Here is a 26,628-nt window from a genome sequence, read left to right on the forward strand (position 1 = left end):
TCTCTGTCTTTCAATCTTATTTGCCATTCTAAGCGCATTCTAAGCGATCTGCGGCGTTCTCTCACACAGATACAGCCGGGCACAGGGATCAAGGAGCAGAGAGGGCAGGTGGAAGAGAGAGAGCGAGAGAGCAGACGCACACCTGAGAGCGAGAAATGCCTGCGTTGCCAACTATTTTGCCGTTTAATTTCGCTTATATGGGTACTTTTTTCCATTTTACTTGCCGCGGCTGCTTCTTCTTATTCGGCTCGTTGTTCCTTCTTATTGCATTTGCCGCGCTTCTCTTTTCTTGGATATACAAAAGTATCCCAGGGATGATAATGATGCAACTCCTCAAGGGCCATTTAAAAAAACCATTGAAATCACTGCGTTTTCCAACCTCCTTTTCAGATTTTTAATGTTTTCTATCTTTGCATTTCAAGGCAAAAATTAAAAGACTTAGGACACGAACTTGCCGAAATTTCTTAACTAATCTGTCATTTTTCGGAAACCGGGTTCCTAACTCAATTTTGGTAAGAAAATACATTAAATATGAGTTACTTTCTAACCAAAATGATTAAGGCTTAGTAAAAAATATCTCATTACCTGATTAATAAATTCTTTATTAAATTAAATTAAATTAAATTATTATTATTAAATACCTGAAATAAAGCGTATTATAATCTTCTTTAAAGAATTAAAGTATCCTGTGTATCTTCTATTGTAGAATATCAATATTTTATAATCTTAGATCCCAAATCCTTATTTTTCTTAGTATTTATAAGTTGCATATTCCTTGCATTATTAAAACAAAAACCTTCCTTACAAATTAAAAAAAAATATATTTTAAACCAAGAACCCATCCATATTTCTTTGTAAATCTTGCCTGGGGGACCCTGAAAACTACCTAAAATCGATTAAACCAAATCCTAAATTAGTTTTCCGATCAACCCAAGCTCCAAGTACAATAAGTACAGCTCTCCGGATCGAGTAAAAACCATCTCAACCGGCAAATGGCCAAGGCGAGGGATCTTGATCATGATCGCGATCATCATTATGATCACTACCTTGACTCTGAGGCGGGAAAGAGAGGGCCAGAGCGACAGAGAGAGATGGAGAGCGAGAAACTGCATGAGAAACGTTATGTGAGCGAAATGAGGCAGAGGCAGAGGCAGCAGCAACAGCAACAGCAACGCACACAAAACACTCTCACTCTCTCTCACACAGGTGCGCTCGCCTCGCCGCCTCGCCGCTTGTTTCTCACCTGAGCAGCGGCGAATATCTCGTTATTTCTGACTCATACGAAAGCGAAGTTTCGCTCTCCCTCTGCCCGTGTGTGTGTGTGTGTGTCGCCTGCTCTCCCGACTTACGGTGTTTTGAATTCGCCGTCTAACTGAGTTTGTTGTAGCGGCGAGATCGATCGGTTGACTTTGGTTTGGCCTAACTGACTACCTCGAATACAGTAAGTGGCGAGCCGGCGTTGTGAATGCACGTGTTTTCGCTTCAACTCACCTGGGCGAACCCCACAAACCAAAGCAATCCACAAAACACATCAAAAATATACAATAATCAGATACGAAAACACTGTGTTGTGCATCATACGATTTATGATACTTCCAAAAACCATCAAAACAAAACACAAGCGAATTTTTTTTAAGTAATATTTTTTACAAGTGTCCCGACAAGTAAAAATCAAGAACCCAAAGTGTTTGAGAACCCAAAATAACTGGAGAAAAACCCAAAATTTCTCAACACGAATTTTTCGAAACCTGTGGTCAACACACAGCTCGATCAACGAGAATTTTTCAAAACTCAAGAGACCCTGCTGAAAGGCAGTTTTTCAAGTACATTTTGTTCCCAGTGATTCGAGGAAAACAAACCTGAAATACAGAAAACCAAAAGGCGGACCTCCCCAAGTAGAAGCCAACATTTCCAATTGACTGTTTTGACTGGGAAAACCGAAAAACTTGCAAAAGACATGAAGAGGGCCAAACAGAAGCTGACCTGAGCTCGGCTCATGACAAAATCAAAACTGAAATCAGGCAATTTTTTTTTTTTACCACAGTGGACGAGCGGCGAACAAACATACACACACAATTGGATTAGTGTTTTGTTTATTTCGGACCCACTGTGACAGTCCCTCGTCCACCCAAGGCAGCGGACATAAAATCAGAAGTACGCCGCCTGCCTGAACTCGTCGCGTGTCGCCGTCGCGTTTCGTTCGATCGATCGTAAATCGCCAGCCGCTCATCGTTGATCATCCGATAATCCATCATGCCGAAGATTTTCCTGATCAAAAACCGCCTGCATCAGCAGCAGCAGCGTTTGCTGGAGTCGCAGAACTTGCTGCAGCACAAGAGCCAGGACGACGAGCGCCTGGTGCCGCCCCTCAGTCCGACGCCCAGTGGGAGTGGCAGCGGCCCCTCGCCCACGCCCACCGCCCAGCCGCCGCCGGAGCCGCAAGGTCAGGGCCAGCAACAGGTGCTCGGCCAGGTGCCGGACGCGGACCAGCAGCCGCTGAGCCTCACGCGCAAGAGGTTCCACCACCGTCGCCACTACTTCGGACAGTCGCGCCACAGCCTCGACCAGCTGAATCAAGGCCTAAACCAGAACGCCAGCACCCATCAAGCACGGTATCCTGCGGAATTGGAAGTCGAACGCGCCACGGGCCAAGTTCAAAATGGTAAGTTTGGAGTCCCCGGAAAAGTGCCATTCTTCGCTCGTGGCCAGAACATTGATAGAACTTTCCTGGCGAATGTATCTCAGGTTTATAGGTATATTCAGGATTTGTTCTGCAAAGTCCAACCAAACTTATCTTGCAACATATGAGGTTCTAAAAATCCTTAGAATATCTTAATAGCTCCAACATGCTTTTCTTTTTTTTTCAAAGGTTATAAATGATTTTAAAAGAGGCTCCTTAAGTTCCACATAAATAATAATTACATTTCCCGTAGACTTCAGTTTTATTTGTTTTGACATTGAGGTTCTTTCTATTTTTTTAATAAACCAAAGAACAAAGCCAAGAATCTTAATTTACTCAGATAAATAATTGCTACAAATCTGTCAGTCAGCCTTTTTTTCGCCGCTGGCAAACCGGCAATCTATTGCCTGGAAATCTTTTCAAACCTCAAGCTTCGCTTTTGGGCAGCTTTTGTTGTCTTCTGCGTTTCGTTTTTTATTTTCTTTCGCCCACACCATGACGAACTCGTCCCCAGTGTATCTGCGTATCTTTGTGTCTGTATCTGAACTGTCTATGCTCCATTCTCCCAAGCGGAGCTAGGAGTTCACTCCGACATCAATCACTTTCATTGAATTTCGTAAGCGTTTTTATTTCGTTTCATTTACTTTTTGGCCAAAAGCCCAAAGTTCTCCCGTCTCCGCTCTGTTTTCAGTTTTCTTTCTATTTGTTCTTGTCTGCTTCGGCTTTTTGTTATATAATCCCAGGCCAGCATGCTGATTAAGTCATTTCGATTTTCGACTTAGGCGGTGGTCTTAGGTTAAAGGTTTTAAATTTTCATAACTGATTAGGCGCGAAGAACTTTCTTCGGTTCTTGGGCGGGTTTTATTAATTAAGTTCGTTTCGATTTTCGATTTTATCTGAAAGTGAATTTCGTTCTTTCGTTCTCTCGCCGGGCTTTCGCTCAAGTCTCTTGTTCCTAAGCTCTTTTAACTGCCCTTTGTCCGGCCTTAATTATATCTATATTTATTTCCAACCATCGCCCGGCCTCACTTCAACGGAATCGTCTCTCACACGCAGCCTCATAATTCTGCCCCTTACACGGGCATTGTATTTCATGGTTATAGCTCATATATATATAAAGTATAGCCACGGATCGCTGAGAGTGTTATATACATTTATTAAATTAAATAACACGTTGCGTTCTTGGGGTTCCTCCCGTTTTATCGCCGCCCCAAGTTGCCCTCGTCTTCCCTCCATCGCCCATCCACTTAAAAATGTATTATGAACGCTTCCGCTGTATAATTTTTTATGGGTTCTGCGGATATTGTAATAGAAGCTATTCGAAGGAAAATCGTTTCGAAACCTTATGTACTTGAAGGAAATTTGCAAAAATGGTTATTTAATAGCTGATTAGGGGAAGTAGTTTCAAGTAATAGCTGTCCTTGCTGTGAAATAACCCATACTAGTTCTTGGCTATTAAAGCTTGGATGGATAGTGATATGAAATATCTTTCGCATTCTCCAACTTTTCTTTGCAATCCTCCTCCTTTGATACGCTTTGTTTGTCACGCGTTAGTCCCTTATCCTTTTTCCGGACTATTTCCATGCTGCTCTGATTCCAAAAAGCCCTCTGGTCACACTGCCTGCCCACTTTTTGTTCAATTACCGCTTACGGTTCGTGTTTTTCTTGCCTCCAGTGGGCTGTGCCCATGGCCAAGAACTTCACACACCTGAGCGCACACTCATACACCCAACCGAGGCAAGAACGAAAGAAAAAAATTATATAACTAGCAAAGTACAAAGTACCAAAAGACAGCTAAGCAACACACAACAACACAGAATCTCCTCTCGACCAGGCAAAAGTACAAGTTTTGCCACAAGATGAGGAGCCGAAGCCGAAGCCAAAGCCGTAGCCAAAGCCAAACCCCAAAGAAGCGAAAAGAGTGTGGAGCACAGCAAAGAACTCTTTTATTTCTGCTGTTTTTGTTTGGTTTTGCAGCCTAGACTTGCGCTAAAGCACCAACTACACACAATGACTAAGATGATCATCATGATGATCACGGGAGCCAAGTTCAGTTGGGAAGGAGTTGGGAAAGGAAAGGGAAAAGGAGGATGGGCACGAGGACGCTGGGTGGGGTGCATTGTAGGCACGTCGTCTGCCATTTGGCCTAAGCAAAGTCAAGGCAACTGGCCATAATAAAACTTGTAGAACCAGTCGAAATGAAGACTTGGGGAGCAGAGACCCACCAGAGGAGCCAGCAGAAGAGGCAGCAAGAACTTGGGCTTGTGAAATGCCAAAGGGCCTTGGAGGAGATGAACATTGCTGAAGGGAAAAAAATGCAAAAAGCGAGGCAAAGATGCCCGAGAAAACCGAACTGAAAACCGAACTTCATGCATATATGGGCAGGAGGCAAGAATTCCTCCTAGCCTCTTCGCAGCCCTACACAGCTGGAAGTTATGAGCATAACTTCCTGTTACATTTTTCCCTATCTCCGGCCAGCGATCTCTTTGTGCCGCCAATTTCTCCTTTAAGCGCCGCTAGTAAAAGTCAATAAATAACCGAAAGGAAACTCATTGATCGACCGATCGAGTGATAAGGAAATTTCGAAGAAAAAAAACAGAAAAAACTAAAAGCGATCCATGCAAATTCTGCAGCTGTTAGAACTGCAAGTACAATTGCAGGCGCACACAGCTTACACGCAGATGTTGCAATCCCCGAGCGGAAGTTGGCGAAAGGTTCCCTTAAAGACCTCGCGACCCTTCTCCAGAGACAAGTTCAGCGAACCCTCGGCAAACAACACTCGCCGTCTCAAAAACAAAAAGAAACACAGACGGCGACGACGAGTCAAAAGCAAAAGTCAAGTGGTAAATGAGGTAAATGGTAAATGGTAAATGGTAAATGCGAAAAGAAAAAGAAAACAACACCCAAAACCCATTACTTCATAGGGCCAGTGCGAGTGCTCGGGCGCTGAGATTTTCTTTGGAAATCAAATCAACTCTATTGTTTATTCAATTAGGCGCGCCTGATCCCCCAGTTGGACCACCGAATCACTCTCCGATCTTCGGCTAATTGGAGGAGTTGAGATGGGCATCTCCACCTGATTGAACGTATGCAAATGGAAGATGGGGCCGATGGGGCACCTTTCTGCGTTGATTAATCAAGCCTCATATTGGTAACCCTTCTCATTCGATATTATAGGCTTATGGTCTGAGCTCTCAGGGAATGGGAAAGAAATGTAAGCAGTATTACTTTAGAATCCATGGGAGTAAAGTAGGAAAAATAAATAAGTCGTTACAACTTACTAACTTTAATTGGAGGAACAAAAAAAATAGATTTTTACTGATCAAAGAAGCTATTAAGCAATTTGGAAAACGATTACAGGCATTACTAAAAACAGTCGAAAATCATAAAAATACAAAAAGAGACAGATATATATAGATATTCTTTTAAATGAATAATAAAACATTTAATTTCTACTTTACCTACTTTAGAAATAATTTTAAATAACTTTAAGGATTTATTTGCCTAAATGTATTCCTCAGATACTTTCGCCATCCCCCTTGCCAAGCCTCAGTCACTTGCAATCGAAAGACTGAGGCAGCGAACTTGATTTCTCCAATAGGCAGCAAAATGCGCTCTTTTCGCCGCGTTTGTTTTTTGTTCCTTCTTCCTCCCTTTTCCCTTTCCCTTGCATGTGTGTGTGTAATTTTTTGGCATTAGTTCTACCTGCCAAAGGACTGATAAAACAATGCACCAAGAGCAGGGTGTGTGTGTGGGTCTACCTGTGCCGAAGGTTTTCTTAATCTCGCAACCAACAACGATATTTGACAATCGGAAGGCGGGGGAGAGAGCAGGGCGAGGAGGGCGAAAAAGGGCAGCGGAGCGGGGGAGAGAGTCCTGCACACCTCGATAACATTTCAGAGCCGAGATTTATTTGTGCAGTGAATCAACAACAAGCGAGAACACACAGCGCACACAGGAGACGGGAGAGAGGAGGAGGAGAGAGGCACACAGGGCCGCGGAGAGGGGCGGCGAGGGAGGGGAAAACAGGTCTCAAGTGCTGTCAAGCGAGAAGAAGAAGAAGAGGGCAGAAGAAGAAGAGGGCAGAAAGAACGTAGAATATACGTTTGAAAAAAAGGAAGCAAGTTCTTTTTGTTCGCCTTTGCTGGGTGTTTTTCTCTTTTTTTGTGCTTCCTCTCCTTTGCCTCTTTTGGTATGCAGTTGAAGAAGAACGAGACGGGCAGTGAGTAGAAGGAGCGCCGAAGCAGAAGAACAAAAGAACGAAGAAAGAGCGAAAGGCAGCGCAGAGATATATATGTGTGTTTATATATATTCTCGATCATGGGCAATGATCAGCGCAATGATGATGATGATGATGGTGCGTGTATTTTCTTTGTCTTTGTCCCTGTCGCCCCCCGCCCCTCCCACTGCCACCAGCACACATCTAGCTATCTCCCTTTGTTCTGCCTGTCATGAAAATGCATTATTTTTCCATGGGCTGCAACTATTTCTAATTGAATTACCCCTTGATATGGATAGGCGAAGGTGAGATCAATGGAAAAAGCCAGTCATTTTTCAAAATAAAATCCATAATCCCTAATTACATCAATAAAATCTCGTATTAAATTTGCTTAAAAAATTCCAAAAACATATTTATGATCACCCACATAGGCACCTAAAAGATGCCACTCTTTAGATGCTTTTTCCCCTTCATAATCTGGATTTTTTCCATAATTAAATCGTCTCACCAAAAAGGCAGACAAAACAAATAAACTGCCAAAAATATTGCAATTTCGTCTCACTTTTTTAATAAACAATTGCTCTTTTTTTCCTCTTTTCCGCCGCAAGTGTCAATAACTCGTAAATCGCTTCAGCTGCGAATTTCTTATAATTTTCGAGAAAAAAAAACAAAAAACATTATTATTATCAACTTTATGCAGCCGAAACGGGGAAACTTGTTTCGTTTGATATATTTTGGTGTATTTTTAATGCTTTTTCTCGACTTCTTTCTTTATTGTTTTAAACACGTTTTTATAGCATTTGTAATCAAAGCAGCAGCGGCACAGGCCACAATTGATATAGAACTCGTTTTCATTCTCGTTTGACGTTAACAACAGCAAAAACAACAAGTTAACTGTTTTTTGTGAAATATTTGCGTTTTTGCTGGCAGAAGATCGTCGAAAAACCAAAAAAAAAAAAAAACACGTTTCGGCCCGGCCAAAAGGCGCGAGAGGCGGCGAAACGGTTTTTTATCTGCAAAATGATGAGGTGGGTGGGGGTGTAATTCGCTAGATACATCTTCAAGTGTGCGAATTTATGTTGCATAGATTTATAATTAAATCTGGCCTAAATGCCTAACACTTTGCAGTAAGTGCCTGACTGAAAAACATGATTTATTTATTGATTGTGTGCAAATGAATTTCCGCCCTAAGGTCTTGGCATTATTTAGGAAAATTACAAGGGAAAATAAAATACTTTTAATAAATTGTGCGAATGTTCATTGCAAAGTGAGGCGATTAAAGTTTTTATACATCAAATTTAGAAGGGAATTTTGCTCAATCACTTGTTGGCATTCAAAGCCAACAGAGTAATCGGCAGCTTATAGCCTGGATTTGCATTTCCCCGAAAGTGCGAAACACGGTGACCACATTTCGCAGCCATTAAAATCGACACAGAAATTTCAGTTTTATGCAAATCTCTCCGCGCAAACTACGAAAACGAAACGGCTTGGCCGAGAAATTTCACAAATCCCTAGCTTTTCGGGCATAATTGAATGATGGGGGCCATTTGGCGATACTTTCGGCTGGCGGCAGATGAGCGCTGCGTAAATTGCACAATTTCCGATCCGAGCGAGAGACAAAGGTTTTGTGTCGCTGATGAAATTTCTGTCGAGCGGCCAAAAATCGAAATGTCGATGAAATTTCACATATCTGCCAAAAAAGACGTTCCCCACGTGTATATAGATACATAGGTATATGGGTGCGAGCCTGATGATAAGTTTGTCAATGGCTGTGTTTGTCAAGCCGAAAGCTGGGGAAAAAACCAGTTCAGAGGTGCAGCCTCAGCCGCAGCCGCAGCCTCAGCCTCCAATGCAATGTGCTTAACGCATATGGTGTATCGCGGATCGGCGGGGCAGATATCGGGGGACCGGGGCACCGGGGGCCTTACGACTACTATATAGTACGAGTTGTCAATGCTTTAGTTAGTCGTGCGAGGAGCAGAGAGGCAGTCGCGGCTAAATGCAGTTTCATGCAGTCATTCATTCATTCATTTAGTCAGTCACAAGTCAACCCTGACCTGAAAAGACTTATGTATCTGCATCTGTATCTGTATCTGTATCTGTACATACACGTATCTCTATGTATGAAATGCACGCCTGCATCTCTGCGCTGTTGTTGTATTTGCTTATATTCGTATGCAACTTTTTGTCGAGCTGCCATATGCGAAGATCGCCTCGCATCTTTATCGCACCCACATATGATCCGCGACGCGTGGGTGGGGAAATAAATTGAATTGTACCTGTTGCTTGGGTACATATCGATGACAATGTAGTGCAATTTGTGGTGGTTTTACATAGGAAGAGGTGGGCATGAGGAAAAACTGAATTTCCCTAATTTAACCTTATTTTTGGAGTCAAATTTAAATATTTGATGTTTATATTTTCAGGTTGTTACCTTAAAACCAGTGTTTAGACGTTTCATTATCCAGTCTACAGAAATTCCATTATTTGTTTAATTTAACTTTATTTTTTGGAATCAAATTTAAATATTTGCTATTTATATATTTAAGTTTCTGCCTAAAAACCTTACTTATTCTGCAGAAATTCCAATACCCAACAAAAATTGTATGTTCAATATTTTTTTTAGTCAATTACATATAAATTTGTATTTTTTATATTTATGTTTCCTTTAAAAAAGCCAAATAAAATAAATAACAGTTGTTTGTCGCCACGACGCACTCACACAACCACACTTATTGACAAACGTCAAAAATTTCAATATCAAGTTCGTTGCCTAAGTCTTTTGTTTGGTGTTAGAGTGCAAGTGAAAAATACCAAAAATACCAAAAGCAATAATAATGGTAATCAAACAGAGCCAGCGACAACAACAACAACTATAAATAAAAGCCAAGCAATAAATGATATGCACACACTCACACACATGAAATTGAATAAAAAAAAAAAAGAAAACCAAATAAGAAAAAATCTACCGGTTTTCAAGGTTAGGCCGCTTTAACTGTATTAACACCGGGTCCGTAATCACAGCAGCAGTTACGTCATAATGAACAGAGCCGCATTACAGCAGCAGCAGCAGCAGCAGCAGCAGCAACAACAACAGAGCGGCCGCGGCCACTTTTTTTTTGGCTGCGGTTTTGGCTCATTTCATCTTTCAGACCCAAAACAAAATTCATACGCATAATTTCATATTTGTAACAAAATCCGAAAGAGCCAGATGCGGAGCAGTGTTGTAAGTGGGTGTTTGCCCAACGTTTCGGTTTCGGTTTTCCAGCATGCAAATGTGGGTCACCCGACTCCTGGAAGCAAGAGCAGCCAGCGTTTTGCCATGTGTTTACAGTTAAAACAGTTTGGCAACAAGCTCTGAGCTATCGAGAGCAAGAGTTGGGCAAGCCGCTCGGCGGGCTCATCATCATTATTGATTTTCCGTTCGGGCCTTTGTTTAGCTGCCTGTGCTAAACCTTCGGCGTGCCCGCCGCCGCCGTTGACAGATGATCGGTGGCTGATAGTATGTTGTAAGCGGGGCCTACATAACGGTATGGCAAGGTCAGCCAGGTGCGGTTGAAAGTGGGGGGGGGGGGGGGGAAGCTGAAGGCAGGGGAGTACACAGAGGTATACCAAAGTCTTTACAAAACGTAGGGTTTAAGGCGTCAGGAACTTGTAGAGGATCAAAAGAAAATAAAAGTAAAAGGTTCTATGATTTCTTCCCTTAAAGTATTAGGAACTTTTTAAATTCGACATGTAATGGTGTTATTTGACCTTAAAAACATTTAAGAATACTTTTCAAAGTTTTCCAAAAGAAAGTACATATATTAGCCAAAAGGATCAAAAGAAAATAAAAGTAAAAGGTTCTATGATTTCTTCCCTTAAAGTATTAGGAACTTTTTAAATTCGACATGTAATGGTGTTATTTGACCTTAAAAACATTTAAGAATACTTTTCAAAGTTTTCCAAAAGAAAGTACATATATTAGCCAAAAGGATCAAAAGAAAATAAAAGTAAAAGGTTCTATGATTTCTTCCCTTAAAGTATTAGGAACTTTTTAAATTCGACATGTAATGGTGTTATTTGACCTTAAAAACATTTAAGAATACTTTTCAAAGTTTCCCAAAAGAAAGTATATATATTAGCCAAAAGGATCAAAAGAAAATAAAAATAAAAGGTTCTATGATTTCTTCCCTTAAAAATAAATGCAAAATCGTACATAGTAAGTTTAAAGTATTGGGAACTATTTAAAATTTTTTATTTGATCTTAAAAATATCTAGGAATATTTTCCAAAGTTTCCCAAAAGAAAATGCATATATTAACTAACCCAAAAACAATTTAAATGCCAAAAACCTCTTGATATTGTAAGAACTAATTCATTTTAAAACATAATATAAGTGGAGGTTACCAGGCTTATAAGTGCCTTAAAAGCATTAAGGTCAGCCAGAACAACTTTTTATTATTATAAACTCTATAAATTCGACATGTAATGGTGTTATTTGATCTCAAAAATATCTAAGAATTTTTTCCAAAGTTTCCCAAAAGAAAATACATATATTCTCCAACCCAAAAACCATTTAAATACCAAAAACCTCATTTTAAAATATAATAATAATAATATAAATGGAGGTTACCAGGCTAATAAGTGCCGAAATAAAAGCAAGTTTAGCTGGCAAAAACCAGGCTAAAGGAAAAACACATCGCTCATTTAGGCGGCGCATGAAGGCGAAGTGCTCCCGAAACTAGTTTCCTAAAAGGCTCATCACTTGCCTCATTAACAAGGGCCTGCGATTAATTAAAGGCCACCTGCAAGAACTAGTTACTCGGCTGATGCCTCATGGGCCCCACTGCGTTGCTTCGCTGTTCCTGCAAATGAGTTCGTCAACCAAGTGTTTGCTGCTTTTCCCTTGCTGTTTCTTGCCACTTTTGTTGCAGTTTTTTTCACTCTGCCGCGGAGCTGAGCAACACAAGTATAAATATTGATATGGACAAAGCTCACACGAACGGACAGTCGCCAATTGAGCAGCGTTTTCAGAACGAATATATTATATGCGTTGACCCAAATGCGGTGCCTCATTTGTCTGTGTGTCGCACATATGTTGCACAAAGAAGCATGCTAAACAGCTACTAAAACCATGCATTGCAGTCGCTCGAATCGAGCAACCGCCTGGCCGACGGACGGACTAGATAATGGACTGACTAGCTGAAAAAAGGCGAAACAAAAACCCAAACAGCATCGAAGGCTGGCCGTGTGCATGTGCTAATTGCTGCGGCCAACAGAGCCGCATCTGACTTGTGCTCTATCTAGGGGTTCAACATTAGAATAATCAATGTTTTTAAATAATTAAGATGTGGATAGTTTATAGTACATTTTGTTTAGAAATATTTTTCAAGCCCCTTCTTCCTATTCTTTATTCAACTCAACGATCAAAAGAGCACACTGACTACCCCAAGATGGGTACAAAATAATAGATACACGTATACCTGAGCACACGTAGCTTAGAACTGAAAAGCGCTTTTCCGTTCACAGTTCGTGCCTGCCTCATTAACATTTTACAGTGACAACAAAAACAACGGGGTGCAGCCTCCTCTGTTTTTTGTGCTTTTTTTGCATTGGCTTACAAATCATTTAACGCAATTGCGTTAAAACTTTGCCCCCTCGAATGCACAAGCAAACAGGCATACTTTTTGTTTTAGCTGCTTTTTCATCACCATTGTTAGACAGTTTGTTGCACTTTTGTTTAGTGCGTCCTCGATTTGTTTGCAGAGTTGGGTTGAACGCGGTCAAGTGGGGCTGCGTTGGGGTTGCTTTCGTCGCTGAAAGGGAAAACTGCTCCAGTTATAGTTTAATATTCAAATCTAAATCCAATAAGTGCCCAGCTTAGGCGGCCGTTCTAGAGCCACTTCTGGCCAACTTACTCAGCTGCCGCCTGCCCATCTGTTTGTGCAGCATATTTGGCATTTGTCAATGCCACATTCAGTTCAAGTCTAAGCGACTACATAACACAAGTACATAGCACAAGTTGCAATGTAAACGAGTCAGAGGAAGGAGAGCAAGGTTAGCATTGACATTAATACCGAAATAAAAATACAAAAAGCCAGCAACAAATTGAAAAATACATAAAAGCTGCATTAGAACAGCGGCGGCAGCAACTGTAATTAGAAGCTGCACAGAAGGCAGCACATGTCGGCACAGCTCGTTTGTAGCTGTGTAGGCTACACTCGGAAAAATAGCTGCAAAGCGGGAATAAAAATGTTATTTATACTATGTATTATCACCAAAGAAATGTAAAAATCTCTGGGAAAGGGGCTTATAAATTCCATTTAATCTTATTTAGTGGCACATTTCAATGGCCTTCCCTGGCCCATTTTCGTTCTGTGTAGCCAACAGCGGGGCACACTGAGCACCCGGACCACATCCATGTGGTTTGCAATTTAAGCCGCTTCGAGTCGCAGGCCCTGAGTGGCTGCCAGCGTTGATGATGACGAACAGCGATGCCTCAGACACCGAAACATTAAGTGCCTAAGCAACATTTGCAGCTTCGACCTTGAAAACGAGGCAGCAGGAACACACACTGTGTGTTTTGGGTGCAGGGGGAGCATACTAAAGTTGCCTGAGAAGTGACACCCAGAAAACAAAAGACTTAGGACACGAACTTGAAAACTTGTTCAGCAGAAAAGCCAAAATAACACAGCGAAGGCATGTGTTATTATGAAGCTTAACCGAACCAATTTGCGAGAAATCCCGAAACAAAAGACTGGTAAAACCCCCAAAAGTATAATGGGAAAACCGCAAGCCCAAAGAACCCAGCGCCCAGGCAAGCGGCTAAAAAATGCAATTAAGTTAAGCGAAATTGTTTTGTTAACGCGTCGGCAATTTATAATTCACATACTCAATACTTAATGCACATGTGGAGCGGCCCAACAGGTCGTGTTCATAAATACATACAGCGATGGGCAGATTTTCGGGGATCGATAAGACTTAATTGCACGGCACTTAATGCATGTTAAGTTGCGGCCAGCGGAGTGGGTAACCCGAGACGGAAGGGCCTAATGAAGACCTTGGAAGCCCTTAGAAACCGAACTATCAACAGCAGCAGCAGCAGCTGAAGCGGAAGGAACCCGGCGAAAAGGCCCTGAAAAGAAGTAAACCCAAAGCCAAATTGGGCGTTAGAGACAAATTCATTTGGGCAGCGAGCAGGGGAGCCCCTAAATTTATAGACTGTCCCCAGGGGTCTGCGCGATCCCGATCCTGCGATGCGAGGAGAGCCAAGAAACAACACAATATCCGATCGGATCGGATCGTGTTGCAAATGGGCTGGCACAACACTTGGCTCCCTGTGGCATTAGAATTGCTAAATGCTGCCGGGCAGTGAGAAGGGTTCGCTTGCACTACGCCACGCAATTTGTAGGGGCAGCGCGCGGACATTAGGTCATTTGGTCAGCGCGGCAGGGAGACACAAGGCAGCGGGCCAGGATCGGTAGGAAGGGACCGGACCGGACCGCACCGGACCGGGCCCAGCGAAAAGCACCTGTTAGAAGCTCGAACTTCCTCTGGCTTCAAACGGATGCATCCATCAGTTTGGCAGGCTCACAGGAAGCTCCTTCCCGCGCTTCCCCCGGCCTTGTTGCACCCTTTCCTCGTGACATGGGTCCTGCATCTGCCATCTATTCTTTCATTTGAAAAGGAGCAGGTTGGCCAGGGAATTGATTAGCTGTCTGTCGGCTAATCGATGACACTTCCAGCCACTCTCGCATTTATTTCCATCTCATTGTAAGTCAACGCCTCGCTTTTTTGCGCTTTTGTCAACGTTTTTGTTCAGTTTCATGCTCTATTAAATTCCGCTCGACAGTTGCAATCGAAAGCAAAAGTTTCGGTGGCTGGCTGCGGGGGTGGATCGAGGCGTACTGGAGGTGGGTCACCACCAGCCGCGGATTGGCCAAGGGTCCGTGGGTCAGCGCAGGGCCGACATTGCCGCATGGCTTCATGTTTGCAATCTTAAAAATACGCAGTATTTATGCCTGGAAAATCTCTTTGCAATCAACCAAACTTCATTATAAATACCCTACTAACTACATTTTTATCAGAGATTCACGGGTTGCCCAGACTCTTCTTTTTGCGCCACAAGCCGTGGCAACTATCCGGCAGATTCGATCACTACTCAATGTCGGAACAATAGCCCATCAAGAGAACAGCACCTGGTGCATGTTGTCAATATTGGGGTCAATATGGTGTGCAGCAGCCTTATCTCTACGAAAAACATAATGAATCCAAGATGTGGGCTCTGGATCTGCTCGTTGTTCAGCCAGCTCTTGCATATATACGAGTATTCAGATACAGTCGGATATTCGGAGATATATACATTTGTTTATGGGCAGAGCCGCCTCTGCCAACGTGTTTGGCATTTGCAATTAGACACACAGAACCACTCGAACCACAGCCACAACAAAAACGACAAATAAATATAAAACAAGGCTGGCTAAAAGGGGGAGGCAGGTGGGTGCGGTGGGTGTGGGTGTGTGCCGTCATCCAAGTGCCGTGCATGCCTGGAATTCAGAATGCGATAAGCTCGGAATGCGTTTGGAATTTGACTAACATTGCCTCCCAGAGCCTAAGAATTATATAATTTGTATAAAAAAATATATAATATAATAAAAATATATATTGTCCCTCTAAAAGTTATAATTTCATTCTGGTTTTTATGTAATTTTCCATCGACAAGTTAAACGCCCATGGCCCAAAGGGTTATTTCTCTATAAGGCGAGTACGGGTTATTTGCCATTAAACTCGGCCGACGCCCGCATAAAAATTAAAATAAAACTTCAAACTTGTAAATACTTCCTCAAACAGTAAACGCAGATACACAGTTCAGGAACAGTAGCTCAAAACTAGGAACTACTGTAGCAGAAATGCCCAGCCACTTTAAGGGACTGCTTCATTTAAATCGCCTGGAAATTCCCTCAGAATACTGAAGACCTGGGTTCAACTACCCAATTAGCAGGCGACAAACCCGTAAAAAATCCATTCGTACGTAGTGGGCGCGAAAAACACAGAAAAAAGAACGTATTATGAATTCCGTACGACAACTTCAGCAGTTCGGATCGAAAAGCTTGGCTTTGTCGGCATTGTCATGCACAATTTGCATATCTATAGTATAGTACACGCAAAAAAAAGTTGACTCAATAGAAATAATGCCTATTTTTTTAACTTAGAAAATGTTTAGCATAAGGTAGTTACACATAAAGTACAAACCTAATTAATAAAACTACAAAAATAGAACATTTTTGAACAAACATTGAGACATTTTGCACAGTGTACGAGTACACACAGTTACTTTTCTCCGTACTTTTTCTACGCCATATCACTTTTGCCCGCTCTTATTTCTCTATTTTTGTCATTTTTTGCCGTGTGTTTTTACGACGCATTTCGCGCTAGACAAAATCGGTGGAAGCCGCCGATTCCAGTGGGGCATAAAATTTAAATTGAAAAGTTCAAGCACACATCGCACATCCCCTACACCGGGGTGCGAGGGGGACGGCGCGAGTATGCAAATCGATGTACGGTAAAGGATAAAACGTACATTGAACTCTGTGGCGTTTGCCAGAGCGAGATGGCGCTACAGATTCCAGAGTAATCAGCAATTGTTACTGTCTCTGTTTAGCTAGAAAAAATTCTAATTGTTTAGTGTTTTTCCTCGTTTTTTTATTTCTCACTTTGTTTTAATTGCTGTTGGCTCGAGGTCAATGTTTGTGCTTTGTTTTATTTTTTATTGTACAACACAACTTCAATTGAAATTCATTTCCTCATGGCAGCCACACACAAAAATGATTAAAAAAAAAACAAACACCGCACAAAAACAATAACAAATGCCGCCTTTTTCGCATTTCATTTTCAACTTGAAAAACTCAAGCTCAAACATGTTTTCTATGTGTGCCTGTGTAATTACGAACATTTTACAATTCGCCTTGACCTTAACACAATAAAATAAATTACAACTATGGCAATGCGAACTCACACACTCACACGATCAACTAAGGCTGGTAGCATGTAGAACCCGTGTAAAATGTAGAGGGTGGGCGTGTAGAATGTGGGCGCGGTCGTCTGTTAACCCATTAAAAACATACATAAATGGCATGCCAGCCAATTGGCGATCAATCGATCAATTGTTTTGTGCTTAACAGTGGTACAAAAACTGACTTATTCTTCAATTTGATTAAAAATAATGTACTCTTCAAAATCAAATTTACATACATACATATGTAAAATATGCCTAAATGTGCTTGCTTGTGTGCGCTTTTGACAGTTAGAATTTATGCGGCGCAGTTTGGCCATGACCAACAGAGCGAGATAGCGAATGCGTGATTGGCATTTGTAATTGCACACATTCATGTAATTGCACACTCATGCGCTTACATACGAACATATGCAATTACACACTCGCAAAAGGGCCTAGAAAAACAAGAACAACACACACACACACACACACACACACACACACACACACATACACACACACACACACACACACACACACACACACACACACACACACACACACACACACGCCCACGCCATCGAACACACACATAAACTGAAAGCCTTGATCTTGATCGGAACAACAACAATAACTTACCGCTGTGCCATGTTGTTGGTGTTTTCTTACTTGCTTTTGGCTTTGCTGCACTTGTTTTGATTTAAAGCCAAGACGGCTTTTGGCGGCCAACCTTGTCTTTGCCCGATTTGTCTTTGCACTTGCACTTGCAACTGGCCGATCGCCACTGATTTAATTGTGAATAAGTAATAAATGGCAGCAGCGAACGCAATGTCTTTGAAGTGGGTAGTACGAAAAACGAACGACAGAGGTCGCTTTCAGAAGAGCAAGAGAAAAGGGAGGGGAGCAAGAAGAAGAAAGCTAAGATCACCGATTACTTTGAGCCAAAGCCTTGGAATCAATATTAAACACTCGATTTCCCTATAATAAATGGCTTTTAAATGCGTTTCTTTATACAAAATTGAAGCCACCTTTAATCACACTTTTTAGCACTTTTGGTTATCAATATTTCACCACTTTTCGACCAGCAGACAACTCTATGCCAGTTACAGTTACACACAGCGCCGATACTTTTTGACGAATGCGAGACAAGAGGAGGATCGCGATTCGCTGGAAATTCCATTCCTTTTTACAGTTAAACGGCGATCGCCCAAGCGAGCGGATCATAAGAATCGAAAAAAGTTTGAACTCCTAATTGCTCTCATTTTCGGTGATTTTCCGTTGCTTCTTCAGCTCGCTCTCGAAAGTTCTATCAAGTTCTCGTTTTCCAGCCAAGTTTTCTTAGTTATTTTCCTCCACCTGTTGCTAACTAATATTCCTCTTCTCTTCTCTAATTGCAGAAAACTTTGCAGCCGAACTACTGCAGCGCCTGACACCACACAGCAGCAGCAGCACCACCACCACCACAGCTGCAGCCGCAGAAGATAATATTGTTAACCCTGCAGCGCCTGGTAAGGGCGACCATTTGGTTAATACTAGCAAAGCCACCACCTCCGTTTTAGCCACAAAAGACTGCACAATTGAAAATTCCCCAATTAGCATACCAAAAAATCAGCAGGAGGAGGAGGCAGGAGAGGGAGGGGAGCAGGCGAAGGAGAGAGGGGAAGAGGAAGCGGCGCTAGGCGCAGCAGAAGGAGAGAGCAAAGAGGAGAAGCAAGTGGAGGCAAGAGAGGCGCAGGAGGAGGAGGAGGAGGACGACGACGAGGTGGATGTGGGCGTAGAGGCGCCACGCCCCCGCTTCTATAACACCGGCGTGGTCCTGACCCAGGCCCAGCGCAAGGAGTATCCCCAGGAGCCAAAGGACTTGTCCCTAACCCTCAGCCACGCCCTCGCCCAATCCTCGCCAGCTTCCCCACAGCCGCCGCATCATCCGCACAGCGACTCGGACTCCGACTCCGACTCGGATGGCGGCTGCAAGCTAATCGTTGACGAGAAGCCCCCATTGCCGGTGATCAAGCCTCTGTCCCTGCGCCTGCGCAGCACACCGCCGCCAGCGGATCAGCGGCCGAGTCCGCCGCCTCCGCGTGACCCGGCGCCCGCCGTTCGCTGCTCGGTGATCCAGAGGGCACCGCAGGCCAGCCGGCCCGGATTCCTCCTGCCGCCCCTCGATCAACTGGGCCCGGAGCAGCAGGAGCCCATCGATTACCACGTGCCGAAGCGGCGCAGTCCCTCGTACGATTCCGATGAGGAGCTGAACGCCCGGAGGCTGGAGAGAGCGCGTCAGGTGCGCGAGGCACGACGCAGGAGCACCATTTTGGCCGCCCGCGTCCTCTTGGCCCAGTCCCAAAGGCTAAATCCCCGATTGGTGCGCTCGCTGCCGGGCATTTTGGCCGCTGCCGCGGGACACGGACGCAATAGTAGCAGCTCCAGCGGAGCCGCCGGCCAGGGCTTCCAATCTTCCGGTTTTGGCAGCCAGAACAGCGGTAGCGGCTCGTCCAGTGGCAATCAGAACTCGGGCAGCGGTGCTGGTTCACCCGGATCTGGTGCCGGAGGCGGCGGTGGCATGGGCGGCGGTCGCGACGGCCGAGGGAATTACGGACCCAACTCACCGCCAACGGGAGCATTGCCCCCATTCTACGAGAGCCTCAAGAGCGGCCAACAGAGCACGGCCAGCAACAATACGGGCCAGAGTCCCGGCTCGAATCACTCGCACTTCAACGGGAATCCAGCGAATTTCCTGCAAAACGCCGCAGCGGCAGCGTACATAATGTCAGCTGGGTCTGGAGGAGCAGGCGGCGGAGGAGGTGGCTCCGGGAGCGGAGGTGGAGCAGCCGGACCGGGTGGCGCTTCGGCAAACAGTGGTGGTGGTGGCGGCGGCGGCAATGGTTACATCAATTGCGGCGGTGTTGGTGGTCCAAACAATAATCTCGACGGTAATAATCTCTTGAACTTCGCCGGTGTTTCTAACTATAACGACTCCAATTCCAAATTCCATAATCACCATCACCATCATCATCATAACAACAACAATAACAACAACAACGGTGGTCAATCATCGATGATGGGTCATCCCTTTTACGGCGGCAATCCCTCAGCCTACGGGATAATACTGAAGGATGAGCCGGATATCGAGTACGACGAGGCGAAGATCGATATCGGCACCTTTGCGCAGAACATAATCCAGGCAACGATGGGCAGTTCCGGTCAGTTCAATGCCAGCGCCTACGAGGACGCTATCATGTCGGATTTGGCCAGTTCGGGTCAGTGTCCGAACGGGGCCGTCGATCCCCTCCAGTTTACGGCCACGCTGATGCTGAGTTCGCAGACGGATCATCTGCTGGAGCAGCTGTCCGATGCCGTCGACCTGAGCTCGTTCCTGCAGCGCAGCTGCGTGGACGACGAGGAGTCCACCAGTCCGCGGCAGGACTTCGAGCTGGTGTCCACGCCCTCGCTGACGCCGGACTCGGTGACGCCCGTGGAGCAGCACAATGCCAATACATCCGAGCTGGATGCCCTGCACGAGAATCTGTTGACGCAGTTGACCCACAACATGGCCCGGAACGGCAGCAATCAGCAGCAGCATCCACATCATCAGCAGCACAGCGTGCAACAGCAGCAGCAGCAGCAGCACAGTGTGCCACAGCAGCAGCACAATGTGCAACAGCAGCATAATGTGCAGCAGCAGCAACATGGTGTGCAGCAGCAACCACCGCCCTCGTATCAGCATGCCACGCGCGGCCTGATGATGCAGCAGCAGCCGCAGCACGGCGGCTATCAGCAGCAGGCTGCCATGATGTCGCAGCAGCAGCAGCAACTGCTCAGCCAGCAGCAACAGTCGCACCATCAGCAGCAGCAGCAACACGCTGCTGCCTACCAGCAGCACAACATGTATGCCCAGCAGCAGCAACACCACCAGCAACAGCAGCAGCATCACTTCCACCACCAGCAACAGCAGCAGCAACAGTCACACCACTCGCATCACCATGGCCATGGCCATGACAACAGCAACATGTCGCTGCCCTCGCCAACGGCTGCTGCAGCTGCGGCTGCTGCGGCGGCTGCTGCTGCGGCTGCTGCCGCCGCCGCTCATCTGCAGCGACCGATGAGCAGCAGCAGCAGCTCCGGCGGCACCAACAGCAGCAACAGCAGCGGCGGTGGCAGCAGCAACAGTCCGCTCCTGGACGCAAATGCCGCCGCGGCAGCAGCAGCTGCCCTGCTCGACACCAAGCCACTCATCCAAAGCGTAAGTAATCCACTCGATCAACAGCCTAATGCCCAATCACAGCAGCCAAAGCAGGGCAAACAAATCACCCTGATGAAGACCACCAGGTACACGGAGTTTGTAGAGATGGTGGCACTGGATGTGCTGCTCAAGCCAGAGCAGTGCATTGAAGTCAAGCCAGAAGTGACCGAGATAACCGCCGAGGAGTTGGCCTTGGAGGCCGAGGCACCGGTGGTGGCCACGGGAACTCCGGCTCCACCACCACCGCCAGCAGCAGCCTCGTCGTCGGGCAGAAAGCTGCGCGGACGGGCCAAGGCGGTGGCCTATGGCTCGACCATGATCACGCTGATATCCACGCTGAAATCCTCGCCAGAAGTGCCGGCCACCAAGACGGTGCACCGCACCACCTTGCGATCGTTGGCGTCGGCGGCGGCGGCCACGGCAGCGGGACTGTTGGCGCCGTCGCCCACCGTTTCCGTTTTGAATGAGAGCAAAGTCTTGCAGCGGCGCGTAAGTGCGGAAGAGGAGTCGGAAATGGTGGGGAGGGGGCCTCCAGCAGATTAGCCATCAAATGTTATTTTATGAACTGATAACTCAATTTAATCTATAAAAAGGCATGTAAGCTATATAATTACAATTTACAATGATGTATTTTAAACGAAAGAGAGCCAAATCAGTCCATTAATAGCTTTTTGGTGTCAGTTTGATGGATTTAAGACCTGCCCTTAGACATTCACCGACGATTCTTTCGAGGAGCCAACCCCGAAAATTTGTGTTTAACCTGTTGTTTGTGTTTGTCTGTGATTGTTTTAGTCTTGTTGAATCCCCAGCACTCTAATCCCCAATGTTGTAACCCCCATTAATGAGTGTATCATGATTTATTCAACAGTTGGGCTTGCCGCCGGATCTCCAGCTGGAGTTTGTGAACGGCGGACATGGCATTAAGAATCCGCTGGCCGTGGAGAATGCCCATGGTGGCCATCACCGAATACGCAACATCGATTGCATTGATGATCTCAGCAAGCATGGCCACCACTCGCAGCAGCAGCAACAGCAGCAGCAGGGCTCACCGCAGCAACAGCAGGGCATGCAGCAGTCGGTGCAGCAGCAGCAGCAGCAGCAATCCCTCCAGCAGCAACAGCAGCAGCAGCAACTGCATCAGCACCACAGCAACAGCAGTGCCAGCAGCAATGCCAGCAGTCACGGCTCGGCCGAAGCCCTGTGCATGGGCTCATCCTCCGGCGGGGCCAACGAGGACTCGTCCTCGGGCAACAACAAGTTCGTGTGCCGCGTCTGCATGAAGACCTTCTCGCTGCAGCGACTGCTCAATCGGCACATGAAGTGCCACTCGGACATCAAGCGCTATCTGTGCACCTTCTGCGGCAAGGGCTTCAACGACACCTTCGACCTCAAGCGGCACACGCGCACCCACACGGGCGTGCGGCCGTACAAGTGCAACCTGTGCGAGAAGAGCTTCACGCAGCGCTGCTCCCTGGAGTCGCACTGCCAGAAGGTGCACAGCGTGCAGCACCAGTACGCCTACAAGGAGCGCAGGGCCAAGGTAAGTGCCTGATTCACCCGTAATCCACTTGAAACTTATGCCTATAATTTCATTTCGCCAGATGTACGTGTGCGAGGAGTGCGGCCACACCACCTGCGAGCCGGAGGTTCACTATCTGCACCTGAAGAACAACCATCCGTTCTCGCCGGCGCTGCTCAAGTTCTACGACAAGCGGCACTTCAAGTTCACCAACTCGCAGTTTGCCAACAATCTGCTCGGCCAGCTGCCCATGCCAGTCCATAACTAGTGGCTGGACCTTAGATTTAAGCACTCGAACCACTTAAGTAATCCAACCACATTGTGACTTTGAAGTTTTTTGAAAACTGCCCTTTCCCCCTTCCCGCAGAGGATACGGAATTTTTGGAGATTATGCTTATTATGTATATTTTTGCCTAGCCCTAGGATTAGTAATTGTAGCAAGTAGGCTATTGTATCGGTATCGCGCTACCCACTCACTTTGCTGTGCAAACTCTCTCTCACTTGAAGCTAGAGCCCTTTTGTTTATAGTTAATCTTGAATTTTCGCCTTATCGCAATTACTTTTTCTTTCGATAGGCCGCTGCTTAGTCAAAAAGTTAGCGAGCCGAGAGATGTCTTGAAGATGCTTTGAGCAACACACATGATTATGGATTATCACTCGTACATAGATATATTACAAGAAAATATATATAGAAAGATATAGCTGTAAGATGTTAAGAGCTACCAACCGAACAAGCTGCAAACGTTTGCATTTATTTGTCTTCAACAAAACTAAAAAAAAAAACCTAAAAAAATGAACAAAAAAGCTAAGAGAGCGCGAAGAGAAATGATCAAGGATAACGTATTTAGACACCACCAACCATACGCATAAATATTTATTACTTAATCACAACCACATTGCAAAGAGGCAGAGCATTCAGTTAATCTAGGCTAGGATCCATACAAAACAAAAACGAAACGTAAACTAAAGCTGTTCATAAATGAAGTCAAAGCCCAACAATGTCCAACGTCTTTTGGAAGAATCGATTGCGAAAACCAAGTTCTTGGAATATATAGCCTACATTAATCTTAGCTTTAAGGCAATACCACCAATTGTACTGATCTTAAATGAACAAACGCTAAAAAACATAAAGTTATATATCTATACGTATATATAAGCATATAACTGAAGGTATATTGTGTAGGCCTTAGTTTGGTGATTAAGATAAACTTACTCCTGAATCTGGATTCGAATTTGAGTTTGAATTTGATTACGATTGATTTCTATTGCGTAACATTAAACTGCATTATTATTTCTGTTTACTTAGCTTAACGCTTTTTTTTTCTTTTAATTTGTTGTAAGCAACAACGGGTTTTTTGTGCAATCGCTTGGTGTTGGTTAAATGGAAATAAGGATGAAATGAGACAAATCGGATTTAAGGATCGTACTTTAAGATAAATGCGGGGGCTGTGCATTGCGGCGCCACGCCCACCGCCCGCTGTACAGCCTCCAAAGAGTAAGAAGAGGAACGTGAGGGAGCAAATCGAAACCTGGCAAAGAAAAGGGTCCTGTTTCAATCTTCTCCCTCCGTAAACCTAGTTTTAACTAGTAAACTTTCACTCACACATGACTACACACATATATAAATATCAGTTCAGCACACACACACACAAAAAACACACCTAAATATTACCTTAAATTTAGCTAGTTAGTTTAGGCAAAATTTGATCATGAAAAAGTTGGAAACGGAAATTCGATCGCCTTATTTTTTACACTTCCACAAAAAATTCCAAATTTTTTTTACTACCACTATTTTAAACGAATTTTGTATGAAACAAACAAGAAACACAAAATTGAAAAAAAAACATATATTTAATATATAACGAAATTTGAACGGAAAGCAAATTTGTTAGTTGATAATGAAACAGTTTTTTTTTTAAAACTATCAATTATGTATACTATATATAAAGATTATGAGAAGCGAATTAATTAATAAATATTAAATATGACAAAATGAAATATAGTTTATTGGATTGCTAATTGAGCAGGTGTGGTGAGTAACGGAAAATATAACATTAAAATAGCTAAAAAAAGGCCTCATGCTGAAAGCCATTAGAAATATGGAAAAATCGAACATGAAAAAGTGGCAAAATTTTGACCCTCTTTAAACAAAAATATTTAAATTAAGAATAATAGAGAATTCGACCACAAACTCATAGAGACATCAACCTTCGAAATCGGGAGCCAATTATCCAAGTTATGGATTTCGGAAGTGCAGTTTTGGGGTCCCTTACTAAGATCCATTGGAATTACGGAAAAACCGAACATGAAAATGGGTTAAAATTTTGACCCTCTTAGAAAATGAATATTTGAATGTAGAATATTAGAGAATTCAACCCAAAACTCATAGGGACATCAACCTTCGAAATCGAAAGCCAATTACCAAAGATATAGGGTTTGGAAGTGTGGTTTTGGGGTCCCATAGTGATTTCCATTGGAATTACGGAAGAATCGAACATAAAAACGGGTTAAAATTTTGACCCTCTTAGAAAATTAATATTTGAATGTAGAAGATTAAAGAATTCGACCACAAACTCATAGAGACATCAACCTTCGAAATCGGGATGCAATTACCCGAGTTATGGATTTCGGAAATGCAGTTTTGCGGTCCCATACTGAGATCCATTGGAATTACGGAAAAATCGAACATGAAAATGGGTTAAAATTTTGACCCTCTTAGAAAATGAATATTTGAGTGTAGAAGATTAGAGAATTCAACCACAAACTTATGGAGACATCAACCTTCGAAATCGGGATGCAATTACCCGAGTTATGGATTTCGGAAATGCAGTTTTGCGGTCCCATACTGAGATCCATTGGAATTACGGAAGAATCGAACATAAAAACGGGTTAAAATTTTGACCCTCTTAGAAAATTAATATTTGAATGTAGAAGATTAAAGAATTCGACCACAAACTCATAGAGACATCAACCTTCGAAATCGGGATGCAATTACCCGAGTTATGGATTTCGGAAATGCAGTTTTGCGGTCCCTTACTAAGATCCATTGGAATTACGGAAAAACCGAACATGAAAATGGGTTAAAATTTTGACCCTCTTAGAAAATGAATATTTGAATGTGGAATAATAGATAATTCGACCACAAACTCAGAGAGACATCAACCTTGAAAATCGGAATCCAATTACCAAAGTTATGGATTTCGGAATGCAGTTTTGGGGTCCCTTACTAAGATCCATTGGAATTACGGAAAAATCGAACATGAAAATGGTCCAACATTTTGACCCTCTTAGAAAATTAATATTTGAATGTAGAAAAATAGAGAATTCGACCTTCGAAATCGGGGTCCTTTAACTCTAGTTATGGAATTTCAAAATACGGTTTTGGATTGTTACCCTTGATTGTTTCGGGTTTATATGTCTTTAGGTTGTAATCAAACTCCACTCGAATTGAAAATAATGGAACACACTTGATGTTTTATTTTCAAATATTTTGTATTTTATTTATTTCGCTAGTTTCTTTATGTTTTGTCCTTCATTTTTATGTTCAGTGTTTTTTCAGAGGTTTTCATTTCGTTTTTACAATTTTTTTGTTCGGATTTTTGTCCATTTTTCGTGTTGATCTTGTCGATATTATTGTTGGATTTTTGTGTTTTTTTTGTTTGTTTTAATTTTTGTATTTTTTTACATTAATTACTGAAATACACACACAGACACGGAATTACAATAAAATCTAGATTGTTTTGGTTTATGTGTTTCTTTTTGAATTATCTCTGTTATTATCATGAATTTGAATATATGTGTTTGTTGTTCTTTATTCAATTTTAGTCGAGTAGTTTATAATGGCTTGGCTTCGGCTACTTCATTTTGTTAGTTAAACTAAATTCTTTAAAATTTCCGCTATTAATCAAAGAAAACGGGAAAACAGGGAAAGTAACCTCTCGTGAAATGTGACTTATGTTTTTAAGATGCATCTTCTCTTAATATGTTGAGCAATT

The 26,628-nt window shown here is 43.7% G+C and overlaps 1 protein-coding gene and 1 long non-coding RNA gene across 10 annotated transcripts in view; one reads left to right on the plus strand and one right to left on the minus strand.

Moving 5' to 3' along the window:
• Positions 1-17,992, minus strand: part of LOC122818592 (uncharacterized) — a 128,765-nt gene extending 110,773 nt beyond the window's left edge. For both annotated transcript variants that reach the window (XR_006368076.2, XR_006368075.2), the window contains exon 1: positions 17,514-17,992. This is a non-coding gene — a long non-coding RNA (uncharacterized LOC122818592). The remainder of the gene's footprint in view (positions 1-17,513) is intronic.
• LOC108023504 (transcriptional regulator ovo) lies at positions 1,440-23,934 on the plus strand. 8 transcript variants are annotated; one of them, XM_050884751.1, is made up of 5 exons: positions 1,440-2,662; positions 18,272-21,114; positions 21,157-21,603; positions 21,983-22,654; positions 22,716-23,934. In XM_050884751.1, exons 1-5 carry the CDS (start codon positions 2,254-2,256, stop codon positions 22,899-22,901), a joined length of 4,557 nt encoding a protein of 1,518 aa, XP_050740708.1. In that variant the 5' UTR covers positions 1,440-2,253; the 3' UTR covers positions 22,902-23,934. The 8 variants fall into 8 exon arrangements, with proteins under 8 accessions (XP_050740708.1, XP_050740709.1, XP_050740710.1 ...); XM_050884752.1 differs by having other exon boundaries at positions 21,160-21,603; XM_050884753.1 differs by having other exon boundaries at positions 21,169-21,603.
• Positions 23,935-26,628: the final 2,694 nt, after the last annotated feature.

The sequence above is a fragment of the Drosophila biarmipes genome, chromosome X, assembly GCF_025231255.1.
Source record: "Drosophila biarmipes strain raj3 chromosome X, RU_DBia_V1.1, whole genome shotgun sequence".
Taxonomy (NCBI): domain Eukaryota; kingdom Metazoa; phylum Arthropoda; class Insecta; order Diptera; family Drosophilidae; genus Drosophila; species Drosophila biarmipes.